The following is a 27,325-nucleotide window of genomic DNA, read 5'->3' as shown; positions in this document are numbered from 1 at the left end:
AAGAGCCTATTGCAGGGCCTGGCCCATGCTCATGCCACGGCTTTGCTTGGTGACAATTCCCTCCTTCAGAGCCCAGGATGAGGGGGAGGTGGAGGTGAGCGAGGACCTCAGCTCTGGGGATGGCTTCTAGAATCAGCTGGCCTCCATTCCAATCCCCATTCCTTTTCAGACTAGCTGGGCCGCAGCAAGCGAGTAACGTGCCTCAGTTTTTCCATCCATAGAATGGGAATAAGACTAGCACCTCCCTGGAATGGCCCAGGTGAGGAGCAAAGGGGCTCAGCCACATGGGGCCAGGAAGGGGCTGTTGACTGACAGTTGCTGTTTTTGCAGCCAGGCAGGTCTGGGTTTGAATCCTGCTATTAGAACTACTGTTTGATTTGGGACAAAGTCTTGACCTTTCTGGACGTCAGACTCTTTTTTTCTAGAAATGGGCTTCTCAGGGTGGCGTTTGCACCCAGGAAGCGGTGTGTGTAAGTGCTTGGCCCAGCCCTGGCACGGCACTGGTGCCCCTGGGGGTGGCAGATGCCCCAGGCAGGCTCTCTGAGGTCGGATGTGACCCTCCCCGCTCTCCACTGCAGCTGTTTCACCCCAGACATACAGACCTGGCCCCCTGCCGTCTGAGGGCAAGGCGGAAGTGAGGCGGGGAGCCGGCAGCTTCCTCTTTTTTTGCTCTGCTGTGAGCCCAGGACTCCTTGTCACTCAGAGCCTCGGAACAGGGGACCCTGCGCCATGGCCTCCCGTGCAGCGCCCGTCCGGCAGACATGCTGCTGCTTCCATGTCCGAGTGGCCACCACTGCCCTGGCCATCTACCACATAGTGAGTACCGGGGTGGCTGGGGAGTTCGTTGTATGTATGTGCGTGTGTGAGTGCGTGATGACCCACCGAGACCTCCCAACAGGTGGATTTCTACCTCTCACTTGTCTGTGGGACTCTGGACAAGCCCTGTGCTGCCCTGGGCCTCAGTAGCCTCCTGAGCATGGGAGCAGAATAGTGTCCCTAAGGTTGTAGGTATGCAAAGGGAAGGGCAGGCTGGAATTGCTCCCGGATGCCAGGTCCCACGAAAGCCTGGGTGCAGTGCTGTCTGGGCCCAATCCTAGGGCTGGGACCTGGGGTCACACCTTTGGGCTTCCAGTGGGATCCAGGGGACCCTCTTCCTCTCAGCTCACAGCTCAGTCAAGCCACTGCCTCCCCCCTTCAAGGACAGCTCAAGTGCTATGCTTTGGGGAACTGCCCAGTGCAGCCAGCATGACGTAGTGGCTCCTGTCATGCCATAGCGTGACCCTGGGCAAGTCACAGTCCCCAGGGATAAGTCTCTCCCTGTGGAGTGGCCCAAGGTCGGGGGTCTCTGTTCTAGTCTGCTCGGATCTACATCCCCGCCCCCAGCCCCTGGCCACACTCAGCGCCCAGAGACCCAGGCATCTTCCTGCTTCGCTGACTCAGACAGGGCCTGTGGCTAACTAAGAGCTCTCCTGGGCCTGGAAGTGCTTCCTCAAAATCAACCTAAATCCGTAGGCTGCTGAGCCTGGTGACATCCTGCTTCCGGCCACAGGCAGGGTGGCCGGGCAGGGGTAAGAACCTGCTCTGTCCCTAGGCTCTTGTGTATGCCTCCCTGCCCCCGGTTCCCAGCCTTTGCTGGGCAACCTTGGGTGACTTGTTTAACCTCTCTGAGCCTGTTTCCTTAGATCAAAAAATGAAGAAAAGGGTGATAAGAGCCATGTGATAGGGTGCTGTGCGGGTGAAGCTGGTAACTATAAAGCGTGAGCGATGCTGCGTAACACAGTCCACTGCCTTTTTCTGAGTGTGCCCTGACCTTGTCCATCTAGAGCAGCGGTTCTCAACCTTCCTAATGTTGCGACCCTTTAATACATATAGTCCCCGTGTCATGGTGACCCCCAAACTATAAAATTATTTTTGTTGCTACTTCATAACTGTAATTTTGCTACTAGCATGCATTGTAATGTTAATATTTTTTTTTGGAGCTAGGTGTTTGCCAAAGGGGTCATGACCCACAGGTTGAGAACAACTGGCCTGGAGACTGGCATCAGGGGGCACTCAGAGGGTGTCCCACACAGCCTCAGCCAGCACAGGAGCTGGTGGCACTCTGTCTCCTCATGAAGTCTTTCAGTTTCTGAGATGGTACAGCGTTCTGAGGAGGATGTGGCAAGGGTCTTATGCCAGCTGTTCGACCTTCTGGGAAAACCCAACTTGGGGCCTGCTTCCCTTTCTAAAGTGGGGACGGGGGGCTGTGGGCTGGGGGTTTCTAACTCAGATGTTGGCAGCGCGCTGAGGGGTCACTAAGTGGCTTCGGTGGGGTGGAGGGGTTTCCGGTAGCTGGGACCCCTGCTCCATCTGCTCCGGTGACTGTGCTCCTGCCTTTCAGAGAAGCATATCCTGTCTGATCGTCTGAATATCTCAGAATATATTAAACATATTTTTAAAAGAAACAAAAAACAAAAACCCAAAGATACCCCAGTAGGCTGTACTGTGTGACCATTGAGGTTTCTTCTTGTTCATGCCCATCCAAGCTCCTTGGCTATGGGTGGGTGAATGATGATGTCCTGTTTCCATAGAGACCCGGAGACTGTGGGCCAAGTGATCCGGGAAGGCTTCCTGGAAGGCACGCCGCAGGCGGGAGGGCAGAGTTTGGCTGTAGTATGGGTGGGGAAGTGTGGATGAGAAGCTGGGGTGCAAAGGTGAGGTGTGTCTGCTGCAGGGACCCCACTGAGACTGCCAGGGAGGTTGGGGCGGAGGAAGCCACAGGGCTTTATGTGCCGTTGAGCCTTTGAGCCTTTCCTCCGGCTCTCCGCTGCTATTTGGGGCTCAGTAGGTCTTTGCATTGTATGCCGATAGTCACCCCTGAGCCACCATCCAAGTCCCTAAGTGTGGGCCACGATTGTGCAGGGCTGCAGGACCACTGCTTGGGATGTGAATCATGCAGCGCTGTGGAATGTTCTAGAGCCACAAGGGGCAGAAGAGCAGAGGAGGAGCCTGGAAGACCGATACCCATCCCAGGGACTGGGTTAGGGTACACAGCTTATCTTACTGCCCCCTTGGCCAGAGACCCTTGTTTCTTCCCAGAAGAAAAGGGCTAGGGGGCTTTCCTTTGGTGTAGCAGATAGGTGGCAGGTGTGCCTACAGGACCTCAAACATCTGGATAGAAAACGAGAAGCCACTGCCAGATGTACCAGTCACTCATGCTGGCGTCATCTGGAGCCAGCCATGGGTGACATCTCTGTACGTTGCTAGCTATTTGCGGACTTGGCCCCTGTGGGGAGGGTTAAATTGGGCCACTGATGCTTGAGATAGGCCACGCTTCGTGGAACTGTAGGGGTGCAATTACGGGAAGATCCTACCTGGCCAACATGGTTTGGGGCCCAGATGCTCCAGGCTCCCAGGCTTGCACACAGGGAAGTGAGAGTGCCCCCTCCCCCTCCCGCTGGCCTCTTGAGTCCTGCCTTGGGTGTCCTAAGTTGGTGGCAGGAAACAAGGAGAGAGGAAGGAGGGGATCTCAGCAGACCTTTTGGTGGAGAAATCCCTGGGCTCTCCTCTGCTGTATTCCTGGGGTCTATTCCTGATACTAGTGTCGGGGAGCTGGGGGTCGGGGGAGGTTGGTGGCTGAGAAAGGAACGAGCTAAAACATGGAGCAAGTGGGCTGATGTAATGACTGGGCGGCCATTAGCGTGTGGACTGCATTTGCTTTATTTTAGTTTTCTTCTTTGAGACAAGGTCTTGCTATGAAGCCAAGCTGGCCCAGAACTCCCTCTCCTGCTTCAGCCTCCCCAGAGCTGTGTTGACAGACGGGTTCCACCATACCCTGTTCATGAGTTATTTTTCCCCCTTCCTCTCCTGTTTCTTTTCTTGTGGCACCAGGAAGGGATGGGAACCAGCGCCTCACCCACCGGCAGGGATCCATCCCCAGCCCCTCTTTTTTATTTTGACTCCGTGTCTTGCACGTTGCTCAGGCTGGCCGGGAACTTGCGTGCTTCCTCTCTCAGCCCTCAGAACATCTGGACTGCAGGCTTGTGCCACTGGGCCCAGCACATAGAATATTTTTTAAAGCAAGCATTTTGTTTTTAAGACAGTTTCTGACTTGGAGGAAACGGCAGATTCAGTGCTGAGAGCTCCCGAGCATGCCTCTCCTGTCCCCATGCCGCCTGTGTCTCACGTTAGTGGGACACACCTGTGACAACTGCCCGTCAGTACCCACTCACTGTGCTTTCTCTTTCTGTCCTCATCCTTTTTCTGTTTCAGAGTCCTTCTGGGACATATCACTGTGGGTGCCGTCCTTCGTGGGTTCCTCTGGGCAGCAGCAGGCTCTCAGGGTTCCTGAAGTCTCCTGGATTTGATGACTGGGATAGTTCTGAGGAGTTCTGTTGGGTATTTAGTGGCCGATGCCTCACTGGGAGTTGCCTGGTGGCCTGTCACAAAGAGTCCAGGCTCCTGTGCAGGGGGAGGGGGGACCATCGGTATGCCTAAGGCACTGGGCAGAGGGGTTGCACTGCCCACCTCTCTTATCACCACAGACGGTGGCATCAACCCCTTGGCGGGCATCTTCTCTCCAGAGTTTTCTTTTTAGACACACAAAGAACTGGGGCTTCCTCGTGGGACAGCCGTCAATTCCCACGTGCCATGCCATGTAAGTGGCCTACTGGTGTACTGGACAGGGACTCACAGATACATATGTGTCTGGTTAACAAGCCGGGCACAGCTTTAACATGTCGCTAGAGCACTGCTTTGTACACAGAAAACCACGTGGTACATCCTCCGCAGCGTGCAGCATGTAGACAAGCAGGAAAGGGACACCGGAACTCCTTCCTAGGCCCTGGCTGGGGTAGTTGGCCTGTCTGGGAGGCCCCTCTCCTCCTTCAGTCTTCTGGGACTCATTTTTCTCTCTTGTGATCTTTCAGGTGGCTTCCTCTTCCAGGAAGCCCTAGTGGCTTGCCTGCCTCAGAACTCCAGGCTTCCTTCTTGAACGTCATGTTGTGGGTAGTGAGTCAATATGTATCACTCACTGCAGACATGACCGAGCAGGCAGGTGTCTATCTTTGACACCTCGGTCTCAGTTTTCCCAGCTATTAACAGGCTGATGGTCTCTGTGCCAAGGGTGATTCTTTTGAGGTTTTCAGCTTGGTGGTCCTGGGTGACTCGAGATTGGCATGTGAGTGACTGTCCGTGGCTGGCAATGGGAACCAACCACAGAGGTCATTCCCCTTTTAAAAGCACAGGTGCTCAACAGGGATCTAAAAATCAGTTCCGTTGTTTCAGTGGGGCAAAGTCTCAACCAATGTCTGAAGGCCTGGCACCCTCTTACCGGATGCCCTGTGCTAGACAGAGGCAAGATCCAGCCGCCTCTGTGTGCCCTTCCTGCAGTGGAGAGGCCAGCAGGATTAGGCCAGGGTCCTGGCCCCTCCTGGGCATCATTTCGGGCATCTTTCTTGAGGGTCCTCCTGTCATGAGAGGGGCATGGCTAGGGAGGTGCTGGAGAACCTCTCCGCTGGGGGGAGGGAGCTGCACTGAGTTAGGGTTGGTTGCTGGCAGGACGTGGCTCCTCTGCTGTCACCTGGCATCAGTGACCCAAGAAGCCAGGCTTTTATTCTCAGCCTAGAGCAGTGGCCCAGAATAAGGGATAGTTCTGAGCTGGAGTCTCCCGGGAAACCCACCTGCCTTAGAAGGGTCTCAAGAAAGCAGCCTGTGATACATGGCTCTGATCCTATCCTGGGGAACCTCAGGACAGAGCCTCAGGTTCCCCCAGTTGCCTGGGGGAGTCAGTAACCTCAGTGTGAGCAGCAGCTGTCTCCACATGTACCCTCAATTCTTGAGAAGAGGAAACTGAGGCACAGGGAAGCCAAAAAGGGCTGCCGAGGGGACAGGCCAACTGGCTCATTAGATAAAGAACAAAAGACCTCGGTTCCTGATCCAGATGGAGGCGGAGGACACAGTGGTAGCCACGGGCTGTTGCACCCAGCAGCCATATTCTTTTTTTGTTTTTGTTGTTTTGTTTTTTTGAGACAAGGTTTTCCTGTGTAGCCCTGGCTGTCTTGGAACCCACTTTGTAAACCAGGCTGGCCCTGAACTCACAGAGATTCGCCTGCGTCTGCCTCCCAAGTGCTGGGATTAAAGGTGTACGCCACCACCGCCCGGCTAGCCGTGTTCTTAGACATGGAGCCCACATGTCAAGACCCCATTTCATCATTTCCTGCACCTTGGGGAAAGTGGGGATCCTGACAGAGTCTGCCTTGGAGGGCCTAGGGGAGGATGTAAGAGAGGGCATGTCAGCATTCAGGGAGAGGACCTGGCCATGCAGTAGGTGCCTAATAATTGCAGCTGTCAGAGCAGTCACTGCTGTTATTGGGGGTCTTGGTCCTGAAAATGGGCACACACGTTTGGGTTACTCAGGTATCGTGTCTTAATGTAGTAACAGGTTGGTGACATTTTTTATTTATAGAACAAGAACAAAGAAAGTCATAAATCAACAGACTTTCAAATGCATTGGTGGAAACACTTCTTTACAGCCAAGCAGGGAAGTCTCCGCCATGGGCCTCAGATGCTTATCTGGGACATTTTTAGCCTTTGTGTTGGTGGAGGCTTGGGGCCTGTTAGCACATTTTGAAAGGATTTACCCAACAGTCGCAAAGACTTAGGTTAAACACTGAGATGGGAAATAAATGGCCCTAAAGAGGGCCTCTATAAGCTGACTCCAGATCTGTAACATTCCAACTCTCCACAATCGTCGAATCTAATCGACCAGCCTTGTGCCTTCATGTGTTGTTTAGTGTTTTGAGGAGGTTTTTTTTTTTTTTTTTTTTTTTTTTTTCTGGTAAGTTCAGTTAACAAGATAAATAGGAAGTGGTGATGTGAGGAATTGCTTGGGGTGGATATACAGGAAGTTGAAGATGAGCGATCAGGCCATGGGCTGAGCCTGGAGAGCAGCTTCACATGGCTGCCCATGAAGGGAGATTAGTCAGGTGGACCCTCTCCCCATCCCCCTCCAGGACATCTCTGTCATCCTGTCCACTCCTTGACCTGGCCTTCCATTCCTGGCTCCTGTGTCTTTGGGCAGACCCCCTCCTGTCTTCCCTTCCGGTGGGCAGCCTTGCTGGGGAAGGGATCTCCAGATAGCTTGAACTAGCTGCCAGTGCTCTGGGAAGAGCATGTTCCGAGCCACGGTGGTGAACCGTGTCAAACGTCACCAACACCTCTCAGCTCTGCTGCTCTCTGGCCTCTGTGTGTGCGCTGACTTCTCCTGGAGGGCAGTCGTCAGCCATGCCCATCACTGTGTTCTCAGCCTGTCCCACACCTTCCTCAGCCACATACCTGCTGTCATTAACAGGGTGGGGGATCTCACTGTGTGATTGGATGACTTCCAACCCTGTTGACTAGGCGGGATGCCTCAGTTTCCTGGGTGGGGGCTCCCTTACCATCTGCTATGACTGAGCCCCTTCCCAGGGACATTCTCTTCCTCGAAGAATTCTTCTCTGAGCCCCCCATCATGTCCTCAGATCCTGCACGTTATGTCTCTGTGCTCTGCCTCTCGGGCTGGTGCAAAGGTTGACTCGGCCTGAATCATTTTTGATAAGTGCTGAGGGCCGGCATGCAGCAGGTGGCAGCTGATCCCTAGTGGCTTCGATTTTTATAAACCATTAACTCGGAACTTAGCCCTAGAAACCTACAGACTTCTCAACCCCAAATTGTGACCAACTCTCCCCTGAGGATGTTGTTCCCTGAGATGTCTCTCTGGTCACTGCCCGGCCCTGTGACTGCCTTGACTGTGTCTCATTGCTTGGAACTCTCCAAGGGCAGTATCTTCACGGCCTCAGACTCCTGAGCATCACCTTATCCCCCTTTGCTGCGTAGGGTCTCATAGTGGGATCCTCCTGGGTGTATTTATCTGTCGGCTCCCCTGCAAGGGAAGACAGTGCTTGTGACTTCAGGTTCGAGGCTTCTAGCTGCAGCTACTGGTAGCTTGTGTTTCTTTTTTTTTTGGTTTTTCGAGACAGGGTTTCTCTGTGTAGCTTTGTGCCTTTCCTGGAACTCACTTAGTAGCCCAGGCTGGCCTCGAACTCACAGAGATCCACCTGCCTCTGCCTCCCGAGTGCTGGGATTAAAGGCGTGCGCCACTACCGCCCGGCAGCTTGTGTTTCTTGCTCTGTGAGGATCAGCCCATCTTTTGGGGTCACCGACTTTTGTAGTAGATAGGTGTCTCCTCATTTTCTCCTCACAATGACTCTCTGAGGTGGGAGGATTCTGCTCTTTCCTCTATATTGGGGAAACTGAGGTACAGAGACGTTGAAATGGACTGGTGAGGGCCACATAGGACACTTGTGACTATACTGGAGTTCTCTTATGTTTCCCCCTTCCTTTCCTTTCCTTTCTTTCTCCCTCCCTCCCTCCTCCCCTTCTTCCCTTCCCTTCCTTCTTTCTTAGAGACAAGGTCTCATGTAGACCAGGCTGTCCTTGAATTCTCTACGTTCCCAAGGATAACCTAGAACTCTTGATCCTCCTGCTTTGCACCTCCCAGGTGCTGGGAGCACACCACCACATCCGGGACCTCTGAGCCCCTAGAGAGAGTCCAGGCAGTGGGGAGGGATAGTTAATCATACTGGGGCAGGGGTGGACCATCAGGCCTGGGGGAGGGGAGCCAGCTCTGGTAACTCTGGATGGTGAGGGAGCCAGCTGGGCTCAGTGGAGTGTGCAAGCAGGGTGAGGGTGTTGCAATGGCATCTGGAGGCTGAGGATGTGCAGAGGAGATAGTGTTTTGGGGGGTGTGACCCTACCCGGCCACCTTGATAAGCTGTGACAGGAAGGAGGGGAGGGGAGCTTCCTCTGGCTGCTGACCCCTCTGTCACTTCCGTGTCCTCACAGATGACTTGACCTGGGTTCCTCAGGGTGGGATAAGTACCTATCATAAAGTCCTAGTGTTCTGTAGCTTCTCAAGGTTCCAGGCCAACCAGCAGGACACAGGGCAGAGCTGATCTGACTGTGGGTCAATGACGGAAAGGTGTGGCTGGCACCAGGGACCCACTGTTGGTGAAGGGTGAGGACAGGCCTGGGCATGACTCTCCAGTTCATCATGAAGGGTTGCTAGGAAACTTCCCCCACTTCCTTTTTCTCCTTTTGATGAGTCGTTGATAGGGTGGCTCTTGAGGTACATCGGGTAGGGTTACCATCCGCAGAACCAAGAGGCATCAGGCTGCACCAGGGTCCTAGAACACGGCTTTGTCTGTAAATTAGGATCCTGGGAGAGGCCCGGAAAACTGTAGGTTTACAGCTGGAAAGGGAGGGTGGCCTTAAGCAGCTGCTCTTAATTGTTTTGGAAGTATTTTTTTATTAATCCTCCCCCTACCCTGTGTACAGACATTTTGTTTGCATGTATGTCTGTGCACTCTCAGGGGTCAGAAGAGGGCATCAGCCCCCCGGAACTGGAGTTACACATGGTTGTGAGCGGCTATGTGGATGCCGGGAACTGTCTTCTGGGGAGATGAAGCCGTCTTTCCCGTCCCACTATTTGGGAATCTTTGATCCTCAGCCGGTGAAAGGCTTCAAGCAGACTCTGATGTGAGGGACTTCTGTTCTTCCTATGTCCCCATACTTTCCCCTTTCTGTCCTGCCTTGTTTGAACCCAGAGTGAGAGGTCTGATGTCAGCAGCCCCGCCCACTATGATCACTGATGTCAGCAGCCCCGCCCACTATGATCACTGATGTCAGCAGCCCCGCCCACTATGATCACTGATGTCAGCAGCCCCGCCCACTATGATCACTGATGTCAGCAGCCCCGCCCATTATGATCACTGATGTCAGCAGCCCCGCCCACTATGATCATCACCATTGCATCTGAACATTGCCCTGTCATTTCCCATCCATATCATCAATGTCAGCGGCGGTATTTTTGTCACAGCCACCACGGCCGTCACTTACATGCCTCCCAGCATGCCCACTGGTGTTTCCTCCATCACCATCACCTGTGCCAGGCTGACTCCAGGAAAATGGTGCCGCCCCTCCTCATCAGCATGGCTGACACCTCCTTCTCACATCACTATGCCCGCCCCCTAGCCACTGGCCTGCCCCTCACACCCCTCCCATGTGGGTGTTCAGCCCTGCTCAAGCTGTATATCAACTCTGTGTCCACGTGCCCTGTGACCCGGCAGCAACCTTGGAGGGTGTTTGTCCTCATTTCAAAGCCCAGCGGGGTCAGTGGTTAACTCAGGGTGCAGAGCTCATAACCACAAAAGGTCACCTGTGTGGTGAGAGGAGGCTGGGTTGGGGACAGCAGGCTCAGTGACATCCATCTCTTTCGGAAATTATTGGGGTCCAGCCTCTTTAATTTCCTTCCCAGGGGCCCAGAAGAGACGCTCCTAATGGCGGGAGGGGGTAATCTGTGGAAAAATAACCTAAGTACACTGGGTTCTTTGGTCCATTTACCTTATTCCTCTGAGATTCAATTCTGTCTCCACAGCTTCAGTTCTGTACTCAGACTCAGCTCCTCTCTGTCCCCTCTCCTCCTGTCCTCTCCTAGCTCTAACTAAGCTCCTTTTGCCTCGTCTTCATTTCTCTCCATCTTGGTCCTCTCCTGGAACTGGCCTCTGTCTTCTCTGCACCCTGACTCCTACCATACTATGCAAAAACTTCCAAGGACCCTACAAGAGCTGTGATAGCCAGCTTCATGTGCAACCCCAAAGGGGAGTGACTAGAGGAGGTGGGGTCAGATAAGGCCTGGAATAAGTCAGAAAGGGAATTTATATGCTCAGAATATATTCTTGTAAGTGGTTAGGTGAGTCTATCATAAATGTGCACAAACTACAATCTTACAAGTGGTTAGGTAAATAAGTCTATCTATAGGTCATTAAAATAAAATGATACGTCTCGATTGTCCTGTGCCGCCATATATACTGGCAGGGCAGGATAACTTTACCAGGAGCTAGGAAACCTGTCTCAAAGCTACTTTGCACCTGGTATGCAAAAAACCCTTTGGTTCTGAGTCAATTTCTCTGGAATGCCATTTGGACTGAGAGAGAAAGGAGGGCCTGAGCTTCATTTGCACATGAAATAAAGCTATGCATCTACACATCGCCTGTCTCCTAAGCCTAGGAGACAGGTTGTCTCTGTAAGGGTGTTACCTTAGTTCAGCTCAGCAGCAGGTCTGAGAAGCTTATACTGTCTGCTGTTATGGCCTAGGAGTTATGGGCGCACAAGAAATTAATAGTAGGAAACAGCTGATATATTACAAGCCGGATAACATCAAATATTCCTTGATATTTGACTTCTCCTCCAGAAGGATTCCTTGACCCTTCAAGGTATAGCTCTATCATATACAGCTGAGTTCTTACTACATTCCTGAAGCTCATGACATATCTCCACTGTGGAGAGAGGACAGCATAGGTTCCCGGAACACTACCAGCCAGCCTCCTGCAGCCAGGTGGAGTGCAGGGTCAGTGAGAGGGGAGGCTAGGCCTGGAAATCCCCCCTTTCTGTCCTCTGTCCTCTCATGGCTGCCCTGAAAATGCTGATTGCTTCCCCGGAGCTTGATGCTCACTGAGGCGTGTGGTGGCTGAACAGTGTGGTGCAGCTGGAGGCTTTGTGAGTGGAAGGCCACTGATATGGGACCTTGCTCTGTCTGTTAGTTATTTGGCGGTGCTCTTACCCTGCGAGGAAATGTCACGAAACACGACAGAATCCACTAACAAGAGTTTTATTAAGATAAGAGAGACAGACAGGTGTGCTCAGGCCTGTGGAAGGACACGTGCATAAAGAAGGATGCCGGGAATATGGCGCTGGCTTATAAAGGCTGGGTGGCACACGCGTACACAGGTCCATGTGGCTATTCCACGCATGTGTGTTGAGTGCTTTTACGTAGCCATGCAAAGCCACGGGGTCCTGGTTACACCAGACGTTTTGACCCAGAAATGGCTATTTTGACCTGGAACTGGCTAGGCGGAAGTGTCTAGGTCCGCCGGACATGCCCAACGGTGGGGGCGTGTTGTGAATCTATTACTGTGGCCCTCCCATATTCCTCAGGTGGCCATGGAAGAGATCCTTCCCACGGTGAAAACTAGACGTGGGAGGGGCCAGGGAGAGGCCAGCGTCACAGGTGACACAGATGGTAAAGGAGTCTATGGGACACTAGATTCTGTAGCCAGGGGCCCTGGATAGTTCCCAGGGAGGAGGGAGGAGGCAGTGAACAGGTCCACCAGCCCTGAGAAGAGTCCTGGGGTTGGGAGCAGAGGCACAAGGCTCCATCCAATGTGGCCTGCAGAGCAGAACAGCCCCCTCCTCTCAGTCCTCATTGCCTGGGCTGTAAAACAGGCTCATTGTGTTTACTGGGCTATGGGCAATTGTAGGCCAAACTTGTGTTCAGGTCTGAGCACACAGTGGGGCCAGTAATGTAAGGAGTCACCATTCCCTCTCTTGGGGAGCACAGGATGGTGGGCTCTGAGGGTGCCTCCCTCCTGCTGAACTGACTCCTCGGTTGCCTCGCTGTGTGACCTTGGACTGGTATCTGCCCTCTCTGAGCCCCAGACTCTCAAATGGGAAGTGAGGACAACTCACCCCTCCCCCTCAGCAACATATTGAGTGGAGCTCCAAGGCGACAGAGAGCTGAACTGAAAGTTTTTATTTATTTATTTATTTATTTATTTATTTATTTATTTATTTATTTATTTGGCAGTGGGGAAACTCTCTGGGCCTAATACACACCCCTGCTGCTGATGTCAGGGAGGGCCCCTGGCCAACCTTTTTGAGGATTCCATAAGGCAGGGTGCAGGGCAAGCCTCAGCAGGGCCAGGAGGCCAAAGACACAGGGAGCCAAGGGGTGAAGACCAGCAGGCTGGTATACGTTTCTGGAGAACAGGTTGCTGGGAGGCCTTGGGCAAGCTCCACAGCCTCTGAGACTGGTCTGTGGAAGGGTCAGCGTATGAAAACTGACCCTGTCATGGCCCTTTCTGGCCACTTCCTGGGTCACTGGCTACTCCCAAGGGTTGTTGCTGGGACATGAGTGACAGTGTCCCTCAGAGTACAGGTCCAGGCTGAGGAGTCTGTGGGGGTAAGGATTATGAGGAACCATGTTTTCTGAAGTGGGGTAACATTTAAGGTGGTCCGCGGGGCTCCTAGATGCAGTGTTAGGGTACTTCTTTATTCATTGTGAGTCAGGGTCTCATGTAGCCCAGGCTGGAATGACTATATAACTTAGTGTGGATGACCCTGACCCTCCTGCCTCCACCTCTCAGGATGTGGGATCACAAAGCGCTGTACCACGCTGGATTTGTGGGGTGTCAGAGATCAATCCAGAGTGTCCTGCATGCTGGACAAGCACTGTCCGCTGTACCCCAGCTCCAACGTGAGGGTTTCTGAAGTTTGTACTGCCTCCTGTATTAATCTCTGGAAGGTCTTGGCGTACATCTACAATTTACAAGAACCCTGCACAGAGCATAGGAACGCAGACATATTCCAAAGGTTTCCCGGATGTTGTTATGTGGCCATGGTGACTACTCCCTCTGGGGTCTGGGCCAGCAGACCTGGCTCAGGGTGTTTGGAGGTGGCCGGGTGTTGGGACAGCATTGAAGACTTGGATGTTTATCTCCACCCTGCTCTTGCCTTGCTGTGTGACCTCAGGCAAGCCTCCTAGTCTCTCTGAACTTAGGAAATGAACAGAGAGACCTTATAATATGAGTGGACCCAGGGCTCATCCGGCAAAGGGAAGTTGGGATCGTCTCATTTTGAGTTACCTAGGAAAGTTCGTGGGCTCAGGTCTGGGGGGAAGCTGCAGCCCTTTCTCAGCACCCCCCACCCCTGTTGACCCTGCAGCCTCCCAGGGCGGCTGGCAGCCTTTTGGATGAAGCAGAGCCTTTGGATCCCTCCACGTCAGGCAGAGGAGCAGGTAGAAGGAGGATGTCAGTCAAGTTGCCCAGCCCAAGGCAGGCTCTGGCTTCTGCCCCTGCCAGGTCCTCCCTAGGGCTTTTCTAACGCCATACAGTCTGTGCCTCCTGCATCCTGTGACTGCCTTTTTATAGATGGGCAAATTCAGAGAGGTAAAGTGACTTTCTCAAGGACACACAGCAATCTGGGCCCAAATCCTGGAGTCATCTCTCCATCCATTTCCTATGCTGTCCTTTCTGAGTTCCGGAACTGGAGGTTCAGAACGACAGACTGGGACTAGTAGTATCTGTGCTAAAGTACAACCCTATCGGAGACTATGGGGGTCCAGCCTCTCGATAGTCCCCTCCCAGGGTCTGGGAAGAATCTACAACCAGCTGATAATTAATCTTTGATGAAAAGAAATGAATCTATGTACACAAAACTCCTTAGTCCATACACTTTATTATTCTGTGTCAGTTCTCTCTCTACAAGCTTCTACTCTGCTCTCATTTCAACTCCTTTCTTGCCTGATTTCTCTCTACATTTATCTGTTGTCCCCTCTAGGTTCTATCTTAATTCCTTCATCTAGTTCCGCCCCTTCTAGGTTCTCATCCATCTAGTTCTTTCCCATATCAGCTCCTCTCCCATCTCCTTCTCTCTCATCTGGGTCTTCCTCACCTAGTTCTTCCCCATCTGGCTCTTCCTCATCTTCCATCTCGTTCCTCTAGTCCTCTCCTCTAGCCCTTCAATCCAGTTTTTCCTCGTCTCAGTTTGTTCCTCTCAAGTTCTTACCCATCTAGTTCTTCCATTCTCTTTTCTCTTCTCCGTCCTCCCGTGCCCTGGGAGTCCCGGTATATATACACTTACAAGCAGTATTCCCTTAGCAGTGCAAAGCCAGGCTTCCAGGGTCAAACAGAGGGGTGATAAGAATCACATAGAGGGGCAGTAATTGTTAATTATCATTTGCAACCCCAAAGGAAGTGACTAATGGGGAAATGAATTAACTAAGGGTAAATTCAGGTAATATCTAAGAAGAGGGATCTTATGTACTCAACTATAATCTTAAACGTGATTGGAAGAAAATGTTAAGAATCTATACGTTGCTAGGTCAATGGGAGAAAATAAAACTGTCTTCTTTTTTCCTGTGGCTCCTCTGTCCAAGCTATCTGCTGTTTTTCTGTAGGGCGGGTGAAGGTATGCTCAGTCGCTAGGCAACCTGTGTACAGCTAGATGCCTCTGGTGATAGTTAAAGGGCGATCTGGAACTAGAGGTAAGGTTTGGGAAAGGAGGAAGTTAAGCTGAATTGGCACATCCTCCAGGCCTTCTCAAATGGGTAGTCTGGACACTTAAGTCTGTTCTTAGAGAGTACAGAGATATCTCTGATAAGGTACTTTCCTCCGTCTGGGGACGGTCCTGGCCGGATGCCACCAATGACAATAATTACAGAGAGACTTGAACTGGGATTCTGGCTGTGTGTAGCTGTCTCGCAGGTTATCAAAATATTCCTTTAGTAGAGGGGAAATGGTGCCCAATAAATGGTGGAAAAGCTACAATAGCACACAAGAAACTCACAGCAGGAAACGGCTGATAATCAAAAGCCAATACCACCAAGGCTCCTTGAGCCTCAGCCTGACCTCTGGAAGGCCCTTGGCTTCTTCCAGGTATTAGCTTTGTCATAATCAGCTGAAATCCTACTTTGTATATTTTTGCGGCTTGTAGCACAACCCCCATCCCCAAACCAACCAACCCACCTACCCACCCCACCCACCCACCCCCTGGAGTTAGCAAGGGGAAACAGATGGAGGGTGTCTCACTGCCTGTCCACTCAGTGTGACCTGCCACTTAGGAAGTCAACGCGAACCTAGGCTGTATTGATAGAGATAGGGCACCACACAAGGGAAGGAGGAGTCCTGATCTCAGTGTGGGGGGACTGTTCCTGGAGAACTAACCGAGTGTGTTGTAGTAGGGAAGGGGCACGGAACCCCTGGAGAGACACAGACACGCGGAAGGGTGTGAGGCCCCTGAGGTTGCTTGGCGTAGGGCTCTCTTCTGCTAGATGGCTGCTGAATAGACAAAAACGTGACCCCTGGCATCCTTTCACACTGCAGCTTTGGCAACTGGGACACCCAATACTTAGGCCTGTCAGAATCACCCCTTTTCTCGGTCCCACATGGTAAGGATCCCCAAGGGACAGGCTCCATCCATCCATCCGTCTGTCCGTCCATCCATCCATCCATCCGTCCATCCATCCATCCATCCGTCCGTCCGTCCATCCATCCATCCATCCATCCATCCATCCATCTGTCCATCCATCCACCCATCCATCCATCCATCCGTCCGTCCGTCCATCCATCTGTCCGTCTGTCCGTCCATCCATCCATCCGTCCATCCGTCCGTCTGTCCATCCGTCCGTCCATCCACCCACCCACCCACCCACCCGTCCGTCCGTCCGTCCATCCATCCATCCGTCCATCCGTCCATCCTTCCATCCATCCATCCATCCATCCATCCATCCATCCATCCATCCATCCGTCTGTCCATCCATCCACCCATCCATCCACCCATCCGTCCGTCCATCCATCCATCCATCCACCCATCCATCCATCCGTCCGTCCGTCCGTCCATCCACCCACCCACCCACCCGTCCGTCCGTCCGTCCATCCATCCACCCACCCATCCATCCATCCGTCCGTCCGTCTGTCCGTCTGTCCATCCATCCACCCATCCATCCATCCATCCTCTAAAGGCAACAGCCACATCAGCAAACAAACAGGAGACCCAGGCCTCCCCGCTGGAGCCGGCAGCCCAGGCCGTACCTGCTCCTGGTTGTGCAGACCGAGCTTTCTCACCCTGCCGTCAGTCGTCCTGTCTGGCTCCCCACAGCTCTAAGAGGCAGGTGTTATCAGCTCCTTTGTAGCTAGGAAAGCAGGGACCCTGGAGTTGTGGTGATTGGCAACCGCTTACCCAGGGCCTGGCGCTCCACAGTGCACCTTAGGCCTCTGCTGTCGGCCCATGGACTTGAATGAAGCTCCATGATGCTTGGGTGTAATGACCAAGGTCCCATGCCAGTCAGAGCCTGTTCTGGAAAGGGGATGCAGGGAGGTACCTGATCTTCAGCCTGTGAGGGGAAGCAGGGTGTTCCCTCTGAGTCTGCCCTGTACCTCCTCACAGGGGGTACCTAAGGTATGAACCCTACTTACAGATGAGGAAACAGAGGCACAGAGAGGTTAGGTCATCTGTCCACGGTCACACAGCAAAGAAGTGGAAGGGCCAGGATGAGGCACTGGAACTCCATATATTTACCCAGGATGCTCACAGGCTAGGCAAGCTGTCACTCCAGCCCCTTGACAGCACCTGCTTGGATGGCGGGCCTGGCTGACTGGTGCTCTGCTCTCTCCCAGGTCATGAGTGTCTTGCTGTTCATTGAGCATGTGGTGGAGGTGGCCCGCGGGAAGGTCTCCTGCAGGTTCTCCAAGACGCCATACCTCAGGATCGGTATGTCTGGGGACAGTGGTGGTTGGGAGGGGACCTGTGGGCAGTACATGATTTAGGGCACATGGACTGGGGTCTGTAGTCCTGCCATCTTTGCTGGACTCCTGTGCATCCCTGACTCTTTAGGAGCCTGGAGTATTTCATCTGTGAATGAGACTCTCCCCTGTTTATGCTAAGGGCTTTCTCAGGCTCTGAGGCTCAGACCATATTGGCCACTTCACATGTGTCCTGCCCACCAATCTCTCTCTCTGCCATTCATAGCCCTCATCTGGGTAAGGAGAACCAGCCTCCTACCCTGGTCTGGTCCCGGGCTTCCCTGCTCACACTCGTGGCCCCACGCTAGCAGTTCCCAGGTTCTGGTCCCCGGAACCCATACAGACTTTGCCTCAGCCTCTGCCCTGCCTTGCAGCCGACCTGCTCTCCAGCTTCCTGCTCATTGGAGTGCTCTTCGCCATCAGCATCAGCCTGCTGTTCGGAGTGGTCAAGGTAAGGCCTGCTGTCCTGAGTAACCCAAGATCTTCACATGTTTTTGTGGGGGAGATGCTGCTTCCCATGGGACTCCATAATCTGTCAGCTCTAGTCCCTTTCAGGATGTGACTTGACTGGGCTATGGGTGGGGGCTTCGGGGTGGTGGGGTACTCACAGGGGACCTGTGTTCTGGAGAGTGTGAGTGGGGTTGGGAGCTTTGAGATGAAAGAGGAAAGGGACAATAGTGTGGGTATAGGGAGACTGAAACTGGGCTTGTCCTTAGGGACAAGAGTCCACCCTCCCCCACCCCCGCCCTGCTCCCACGCAGAGGGACACTTGCTCATGAAATCCTGGGAATGTGTGGTTGCACTAGGGAAGGCAGACAGACCCAGAGAGAGAGTTGGGGTGACATGGGGGAACCTGACACAGATTGAGTCAGGGTGTGGCTTCACTTTCTGCAAAAGAGAAGACATCTGGGGCTCAGCAGTTAAGAGCAGTGGCTGCTCTTCCAGAGGACCTGGGTTCAATTCCCAGCACCCACATGGCAGCTCATAACTGTCTGTAACTCCAGTGCCAGGGGACCTGACACCTTCACACCAATGCACATAAAATAAATGTAAATAAATAATTAAAAAAAAAAAGAGGAGCCATCTGCCCCATGACTCTCAGGGAGGTAGGAAACTGACCTTGTCACTTGGCCACCTGGAGAGAGTCCTGCCTTGTAGATGGTGGGGATGCTGGTTAGGCAGAGGTGGTGGCCTAATGCTGGCCTGGAGTGTCTGACTCCCTGGACACCCCTTCTGTGTCTGAGAACCTCATCTCCCGGGAGTGTCCTCACGGTGTGGTGTGCCTACAGGGGATGGTGCAGAAACCCACACTGTCCAGCTAAAAATGCAGAGCAGGGGTCCCTGAAGACTCAAACAGGGTTCCTCTGTCACCTCTGTGTGGGTTAGACAACCATGAGACCCCCCAGGATACCACCTTTTCTGTTACTTTGCCCCCCAATGGGGCATATATGCATAGGTGCTGGGTTCCCACCAGTGGAGGGGCCCACCTCTTCGGGCCTCTTTCCATGGCCTGTCACATGTGGCCTTGACTACCCAGAGGAAGATGGCTACTACAAAGGACAGGCTCCTCCCCCTGCAGGCCCCTCCCCCTGTAGGCTCCTCCCCCTGGGCCTTTACCTGCTGATGCCTCTGTGTCTGGCCCCGTGCTCTGTTCCTTCATCTAACAAATTCTGGATCTAGCCGCTATCTCCTTCCAGGATGTCCTGTCGGTTCCCTTCTCTGTAGACCGGACCCCTTGTGGCTCCATAAGGAAGAAATGATGAGTCAGGTTCTGCTCTTGGAGTCTGCCATCAGCTTCCATTGCTGGGGTGAAAATACCCGAGAGAAGCATGTAGAAGGAGGGTTCGTTTCGGCTCGTGTTCCCAGCCCACGGTGTGCTGGCTCTCTTTCTCTGGGTGTGAGATGAGGCAGAACATCACCGTGGGGAGGAAAGGCCCGTATGGCTGACAAAGCCGCTCACTTCGTGGTGGCCAGGAAGGAGGGAGGGGAGAAGAGGGGTCATGGGTGAATCCAGAGCACACCCCAGTGACCTTCAACCTCTAATCAGGCCACACCCCCTAGTTCCAACCATTTCTCCATGCTATCATCTCATACCCCTTTGCTGAGCTCAGTTGGTAGAGGGCTTGCGCAGAATGCACAAGGCCCTGGGTTCAGTCCTCAGCACTGCACAGACAGGGCATGATGGTGCATACCTGCAGTCTAAGCACTCTGGAGGTGGAGGCAGGAGACTTAGGAGTTCAAGGTCATCCCTGGATACAAAGGGAGTTTGAGGCCAGCCTAGAATGTATGAGATCATGTCTTAAAAAAACCAAAAGAGAGACAAACAAAAACCTATAACAGAGCCCCTGTATATGGAGCTGGTTTGCTGGTGTCCTCTGAGACACCAAGATACCCCTCTCCCAGTCCCCAGAGTGTGACTCACAGGAAGGTGTGTGGACAAGGCCTCGTCACAGGTCTGGTAGCATCAGTGATAGCCAAGGGACAGAACAAGATGCATGGGGACAGGGGCAGCACTGTGGAGTGTTGGCATGTCAGGTGTACCTGACGGGATGCACCTGCCTTCTAGAACCGGGAGAAGTACCTGATACCCTTCCTGTCCCTTCAAATCATGGACTTCCTGCTGTGCCTGCTCACACTGCTGGGTTCCTACATCGAGTTGCCAGCCTACCTGAAGCTTGCCACCCGGCCCCGGCCCGTGAGTACCTGTGTGAATGACCTCCCCTGGGCAGGCTGGCCAAGGCAGGGTCCTTTTCCTCCTTGATATCCTTTAACAAGGCCCCTAGTCCTGCACACCATTCCCAGGCTCCTTCCTTTGCAGGCTGTACCTCGTGCCTTAGGACCAAATGAGGGTGACGTGGGGTTGGAACCTGGTGTGCAGTGCTACCACAGGGCAACAGCCCCAGCCTCAGATGACAGTAATACGTATCCAGGCCTTAGAGCCTGGTGGGATGGCTATTTACACTGGTCATGTGTGGGTTACCCCAGAGAAAAGGGGGTGGTGCCCTTTCAGGATTCAGCCTTAGTCTAATTCCTCTTTTGGAATCAAACGAGATGGATGGATGGTTAAGACCAAGGAATGAAGGAATGGAGGGAAACTGTGATGGCCCTAGCCGGCCACAACACACACAGCTCTGTCGTTCTTGCTTTTCACAACCCCCCAACTCCGGTCCCTGAAGGGCTGGGCTGCTGGAAGGTGGGAGGGCGGAGGAGTCAGAAAACCCCCGTTGTGATCCCAGCTCTGCACACACCCTGATGTGAGCATCGCACATCTCTTTCTCTAAGCACAGTTGATGAGGGGATGGCTGGTGGGTAGTCTCCCAAGGGAGGGCCACTCTGTGCCCTGCTCCTGGGGCCTCATGCTTCCTCTTGGTCCTCCTAAGGGTCCCTCGAAGGTCCCCTTGATGACCCTGCAGCTGCTCGACTTCTGTCTGAGCATTCTGACCCTGTGCAGCACCTACATGGAAGTACCCACCTACCTTAACTTCAAGTCCATGAACCACATGGTGAGTCTCGGTGGAAGACCAGGCCACATCCTGGCTGTGCAGCCTGGGGCAAGGTGTCCCCCTGACTCCGGGGAGGGGTCATGGTCGGAGACTGAGTTTCCTGGGGGGACGACTCAGGTGTGAATGGCATATTGGGGAAGCAACTGTCAGACAGAAACTTCTAGGGTGAAAAGAGGCCTGGCCACAGTGAGTCATAACCTCCTGCCTTGGCAGCTGCATTATAGGAATGACCACAAGTGTCCACTGCTGCCTGACTCACTGTCCCTAAGCACGGTGGCCTAAAATAACACGTTATGTCACGGTTCTGAGGACCAGGAACTGTGCGGTGGCTGGTTAGGTGGTTCAGTTGGTGGCAGCTAGCATGGTACTGGGCTGGAGTCAAGGGATCTGCTCCCCAGGGGTTCTTGCATCAGCACTGATGCCTTACAGGTTCCTCACAGTGCAGACCTTAAGTAGGGCAGCCTGAGCATCCTCAGGGCATGGCTTCTGGCTCCTCAGTGGAGGGATCGAGAAGGAGAAAGGGAGGCATCAATAGGGATGTCTTCATTCTGATTTCAGGCTGGCTACCCCTGAAAGCTCACATCTGCTCCCAATTGAGTCTAGCCCCCCCACTCCAAGGAAGAGACCAGTGTTCCTTAGTTCAGAAGAAGGAGTATCAAAGAACATGTGGGGAGCCAGGTGTAGTGGTGTTTGCCTGTAATCCCAGCACTTGGGAGGCTGAGGCAGGAGGATTGCTGTGAGTCTGAGACCAGCCTGGGCTACATAGCAAGACTGTTTCAACAAACAAGACAGGCAGACAGGATGTGTGGGCATATCTGCTCCTTCCCCAGAGGTGGTGCCTCTCATACCTGGTGTCAAGCAAGTTGGTCCCAGCTGGAGCTACCCTGGTGGTGGTGGGTGTGACACCTGCCAGGTGTCAGAGGACTAGGTGGCTCCTAGCAGCTAAAGCCATCTGATGAGGCTATGAGGTGGTTCCCAGCCTGGGAAACACCAGCTACACTCATTTCCCCTGGGGCTCCTGAGTTGGGAGCTGCCAAGGTGGAGTGTGTGTATGTGTGTATGTGTGTGTGTGTGTGTGTACCTGTGACCCTGACTGGTCGGGGGGACTACAGTCCTGAGGGCTGAGGTCTTGATGAGGCTCTATATCGTTGCAGAATTATCTCCCGAGCCAGGAAGGCATGCCCCACAGCCAGTTCGTCAACATGATGATCATCTTCTCAGTGGCCTTTGTCACTGTGCTCATCCTGAAGGTGAGTGCCCCCCACCCCCCGATTCTGTGAGCATGGTAAAGGCTGTGCAGTGGCTCAGGTTCCCCATAATGGACTGTGAGGAAGCAGGATGAGGTGTGCATGTGGTCCCCTCCTCCTTCTCCCTAGCCCTCCTGCCTCAGCTCCTCTGTCTTGGCTTGGAATCCTTGGGGGACATTCTGCTCAGAGGCTGTGGGTCTGTGAAGCCACGTGCACTCAGCTACCTGGGCCTAACATGTAGCTCTTCATGACACTGGCCCAATGTGCTGTCCCAGGTTAGACCTCAGCCCTATAGGCTGAGGCTACACACATTGTCCTGTGCTGTTTAAAAAAAAAAACAAAAACAGCGTATCAGAGACTTTTGTTTTGTTTTTGAGACAGGGTCGAGGCTGGCCTCAAACTTACTTACCATGTAGCCCAGGCTGACTTTGAACTCCTAATCCTCCTGCCTCCACTTTCCAAGTGCTGGGATCACTGGCGTGTGCCCTCATTCTTAGCTCAGAGGCAGTTTTGAAGAGGATTTACCCATCACTGTGCTGTTTCAAGATGGGTGGAGCCCTTTGGATAGTGAGTTCTCCATCACTGAAATGGCTGAGTAGGGTGTGCCTGGCTGTGTCCAGGCAGGCTGCAGGGCAGATCAGAAGCCTGGAAATCCTTGCTGCATAGTGGTGGTGGGCATCAGGATGGGCAGTCTCTGGGGCATGCCAAGCTGGCATGTGAGAAAGCCCAAAGCCAGAGTGGGAGGGGAGTCTGAGCAGTTGTTTGGGTCTTGTGGGGTGATCGAGTGGTAGCTCCCTGGGGCCATTGAACATCTATCCAGAGCCTCCCAGGCAGGAGCAGGAGGGTGGACAGAGCACAGTCTAAACAGGCTCTTTTCCAGGTCTACATGTTCAAGTGTGTGTTGAGATGCTACAGATTCATAAAGTACATGAATTCGGCCGCAGAGAACAGCAGTTCCAAGATGTTCCTCAAGGTGAGCCTGGTGGAGGGTCAGATATCAGGGTTACCACTCTCTTGCTGTGCCACTTGGGGCCAGTTCCTTTCCCTCTCCGGGCCTCAGTACTTGTAAGAAGATTGTTGGAACAGAACAAATGAAAACAGCATCAGTCTGATGGTCTAAGATTCCATCCATCTACCCACCTATCTACCAATCCATCATCCAGCCATCTACCCACCTACCAGTCCATCATCCAGCCATCTACCCACCTATCCACCCACTCATCCATCTATTAATTTATCCATCTATCTACCTACTCATCCATAATCACCCATCCAACCATTATACATCGTATTTACCCATACATTCATCCAACCATTGTCTATTCATCTATCCATCATCTATCCATCCATCTACCCACCTACCAATCCATCATCCAGCCATCCAACCGTTATACATCATATATTTATCCATCCATCCATCAGTCTATCAATCCATCCAACCATTGTCTAACCATCTATCCATCATCCATTCATCCATCTACCTGCCTAACCATTCATCATTCATCTACCTACTTACCCATCCATTCATCATCCATCCATCTACCTACCTACCCATCCATCATCCAACCATCAATCTACTTATCCACTCACCCATCCATTCATCACCCAGACATCTACCCACCTATCCACCCACTCATCCATCTATTCATTCATCCATCTATCCATCTTCTCATCCATCCATCTACCCACCTACTCATCCATCACCCATCATCCAACCATTATACATCCATACATTTACTCATTTTATAACTTATCCATCCATCCATCCATCCATCCATCCATCCATCCATCCATCTTTCTACCTACCCACACACTTATCCATCTACCCATCTATCAAACTATCGTCCATCCCATATATCTACTCATTCATTCAACCACCCATCTAACTATCAATCATTCATCCACCCACCACCCACTCATCCATCTACCCATCCACCCATTCACTCACCACTCACCATCCACCCACCCAACCAACCAGTCTCCATTTTTTATCCATCATCTATCCACCTACTATCCTTTCATCCTTCCTCCTTCCTTTACCGCCTCTTGTTCCTTTGGTCTTGTACCCAATCCTAGAGGGTAGAGGACATTGAGATGCCACCTCTGTCTTAGGGCTGTGCACAGTCTGGAGTATGAAACGCAGGGACCTTGAACATTGAGCTGGCACACCAGTGCATTAGAGAATGCTTCCTGGAGGAGGTGACCTCTGGTAGGGGGACAGGAAATAGAGTGCCTGGAGGCAGCTGACTGTGAAGTGATAGAAAATTGCAGGTGCGCTAAGTGTTGGGAGCTCAATTTCTTTGAACAGTGGAAACTGCTTTAGTTAATACATTTTTGGTTGCAGGTAGCAGAGACATAAATCCTGTTGATTTAAGTCCCAAAAGGGATTTAGTAGCCTGTAGCACTTAAAAGTCCAGTATAGGTGTAGCTGAGTCCTGATCTTGGGGTTTGATCCCTATCTTTTGACTCTCTTCTCCTCAGTCTTGGCTCCAATTTCAGGCAGACCTTCCCGATAGTGGCAAAATAGCTGCCAGACCCCATACACTGGCATCCTACCCTTTTAGTCACCCCAGCAGCAAGAGCAGTATATCTGACTGGACCAGCTTGGGTCACTTGACTTTCCCGAGTCAGAGGACTATAGCCAGGGGGATAGTATTCGACTTTGAGTGACTCATCCTAGGTGACATGTCTACCTCCTGGATGGGAGCTCGTTCTTTTGAGAGCATTTGGATGGAGAATGTTCATCAAACCCCTGGGGTATGGAGGCCGAACGGGCCGAGGCAGGTGCATCCCCTGTGGGAATAGGAAGCATACCCAGGTCTCACAGGCATGCAAGCCTCTGTCATCATCATTTTGATGGATGTGTGTGTCAGCAGGGGAGGGTCCCTGCACCCCTGGTTAGACTTGACGGTGCTCAGCTATCTCCTCTGTCTCTCCCAGGTGGCTCTGCCATCCTATGAGGAAGCCTTGTCTCTACCCACTAAGAATCCAGAGGGAGACCTTGCACCACCACCATACTCAGAAGTGTGACCCCACCAGGCCTCAGCCCTTGGGCTGGGAGAGGTGGAGCTTCCTTCTCCTGCTTCTTCACTTTGGTGGCTGCTGTGACCTACTACAGGACAATCTGCTTGTGCACCCCTCTTACTGACTTCTCCTCCTGGGGACCCCTCACTCACGACAGAGTCACCCCTGGGCTAAATGACCCTTTGAGTCTCAGTACACTCAGCCTAACAGCTCATCTTGTCCCCCCATCAGCAATGACTCTTGTTCGGAGCACAGTCGTGGCAAATTTGGTAGGGTGAGTTTGGTTAACAGCTACCAGCTTGATCTTTTTAGCCAGGCAGTCAGCACTGCAGGGGCAGCAGGAAAAGAATTTGAGCAGGCAACAGTTCCAGGTATCCACTTACATGCAGCTCTCAGGTTACAGGGAACTTTATGATCGTGGTGCCCATTTGCCAAAGTATGCATATAAAACAATTCCTTCAAACAGGTTGTTTAAACAGATAGCAATTCAGCCAACTGTTGTCACTAGGATTTATGATAAAATCCAATAAAAAACTGGATTCAAACAGAAGGAAAAGAAAAAGAAATGGAGTTCCTCCCACATTCCCTTCAGTGCACCCTGTGGGCGGGCACCCAGCCTCTGCTTGAGTTCCCCTAGCAGCTGGAGGCTGGGGAATCCAACAAACAATCCAGCAGCTGCCCTGTCCATTCTGCTGGGCGTGGGAAATAACGGTTGCTTCTGTTCTAAACAGTCCCTTCCCATGAGCCACCACTCTTGATGGCAAGCTGTCCTCACCTTCAGTCAACTGCTGGCTCTGTTCCCCCACGGCCACACAGTGGTGAGGTCCCTGCAAGGGTCATCTTAGCCACAGGCAGGGTTAGAATCTGGTTATCATACCATCCCAACAGCTAGATTGATCCAGCCTGTTTTGACCGAGGCTCTGCTCAGGCAATGGCAGGCTTGGAGTCAGCTGCTCTGTGGGTAGCAGTCAATCAACATGGCTGGCTGCCCAGTTGGGGCAGGCTAGCCCACGGGGGGTGAAAAGCCAGCTAAGAGGCTTGTGTTCCATGATGGCAGCGGGGAGGGTAGGTCCATGCCCCTCTGCTGGCTTTCCCATCGCTAGGGGTTGTGCTGAAGATTAATCCTATTGTTAGGGATCTACACCCTGTCTGTGGTGCTGCGGCGCTGAGAGAGGGCTGAGAGAGGTTCCCACTGCACCTGTGTTATTGCTTGTGTGTGACTTGGAATAGGGGCCAATAAAGCAGCTGCAAGCTTTGCCCTGGCTCCTGTGGTTCTTGACAGATGGTGTAGGAACAGAGGACCTCTGGCCTCCAGCCTGCACTATCCCAGCACATGCGTACACAGTACTTCTGCCCATCCCCTGGGCCCTGCCCAGCTTGTCAGTATCACTCCCTGCCCGAAGTTGTTTCTGACCACAGGTCACTGTGTGAACATCCTCACATCTCTCTGGTCCAGGGGAAACTCTGTTCACAAGGAGAGAGATGGCCTCCAGCCAGGGCCTGTTCTGGAGGCTGGGAACTCACAGGCTAGGGCTGGGAGATGGATCCATAAACTGTGGTCATCACCCAGTGCCATGGGGGAAAGTCCATGACCTCAGAGTCCTGAGGATGAAGCTTCTTAGGGGATGTTTCACCAAAGGGAGTGAAGAACAGGTTGTGCTAAGTAAAGGCTGGTCCAGGCCACAGTTGCAGAATGTGCAGGGCCACCATGGTGTGGGGAGGGCTGGGCTTAGTGTTCCACCAGCTGAGAGGAGAGGAGGCAAGCATAGCCCCTTGCATGGCAGGACCCTTTGCTTGCTCACTTTGGCCAGTCTCCTCCTGAAGAGCAACCATGGATGAAGATGGATGTGAAGCTTCAGTGAACCCATTTTACCCAGTGTTCCCAAATGTGGCCCTGATGGTTCTTAGGTCTCACCACAGAGGGAAAAGTCCAGGGAATTTGGGTTTCAAGTATGGCTAGATCCAGGACTGATTCTTTCTCTTTCAGTATCTCCTGCTTTCCCTGCTGGGGCTGCTGGGCAGTGAAGGGACTTCAGGAGATGCCAGGGTAGTTTGAGTCGGAGATCTGTCACCAAGAGAGACCAGATGCCTGGCCTGGTGGCATACTTGAGGACTGAGGCAAGAGGATCTCAAGTTATTTACGCTAGCCTGAGCTGCATAGTGATACCCTGTCTCA

General features: G+C 52.8%; 1 protein-coding gene across 1 annotated transcript; it reads left to right on the top strand.

Moving 5' to 3' along the window:
- The first annotated feature begins 677 nt into the window (after positions 1-677).
- On the top strand, positions 678-26,405 carry Laptm5 (lysosomal protein transmembrane 5). The gene is made up of 8 exons (XM_052718070.1): positions 678-816; positions 17,250-17,343; positions 17,750-17,826; positions 19,942-20,070; positions 20,756-20,878; positions 22,033-22,128; positions 23,006-23,098; positions 25,066-26,405. The coding sequence occupies exons 1-8, from the start codon at positions 730-732 to the stop codon at positions 25,153-25,155; spliced, it is 789 nt and encodes a 262-aa protein (XP_052574030.1). The 5' UTR covers positions 678-729; the 3' UTR covers positions 25,156-26,405.
- Positions 26,406-27,325: the final 920 nt, after the last annotated feature.

Source organism: Peromyscus californicus, unplaced genomic scaffold (genome assembly GCF_007827085.1).
Source record: "Peromyscus californicus insignis strain IS unplaced genomic scaffold, ASM782708v3 Scaffold_5__1_contigs__length_169319896, whole genome shotgun sequence".
Classification (NCBI taxonomy): domain Eukaryota; kingdom Metazoa; phylum Chordata; class Mammalia; order Rodentia; family Cricetidae; genus Peromyscus; species Peromyscus californicus.
This window is presented reverse-complemented; position numbering and strand designations above follow the sequence as displayed.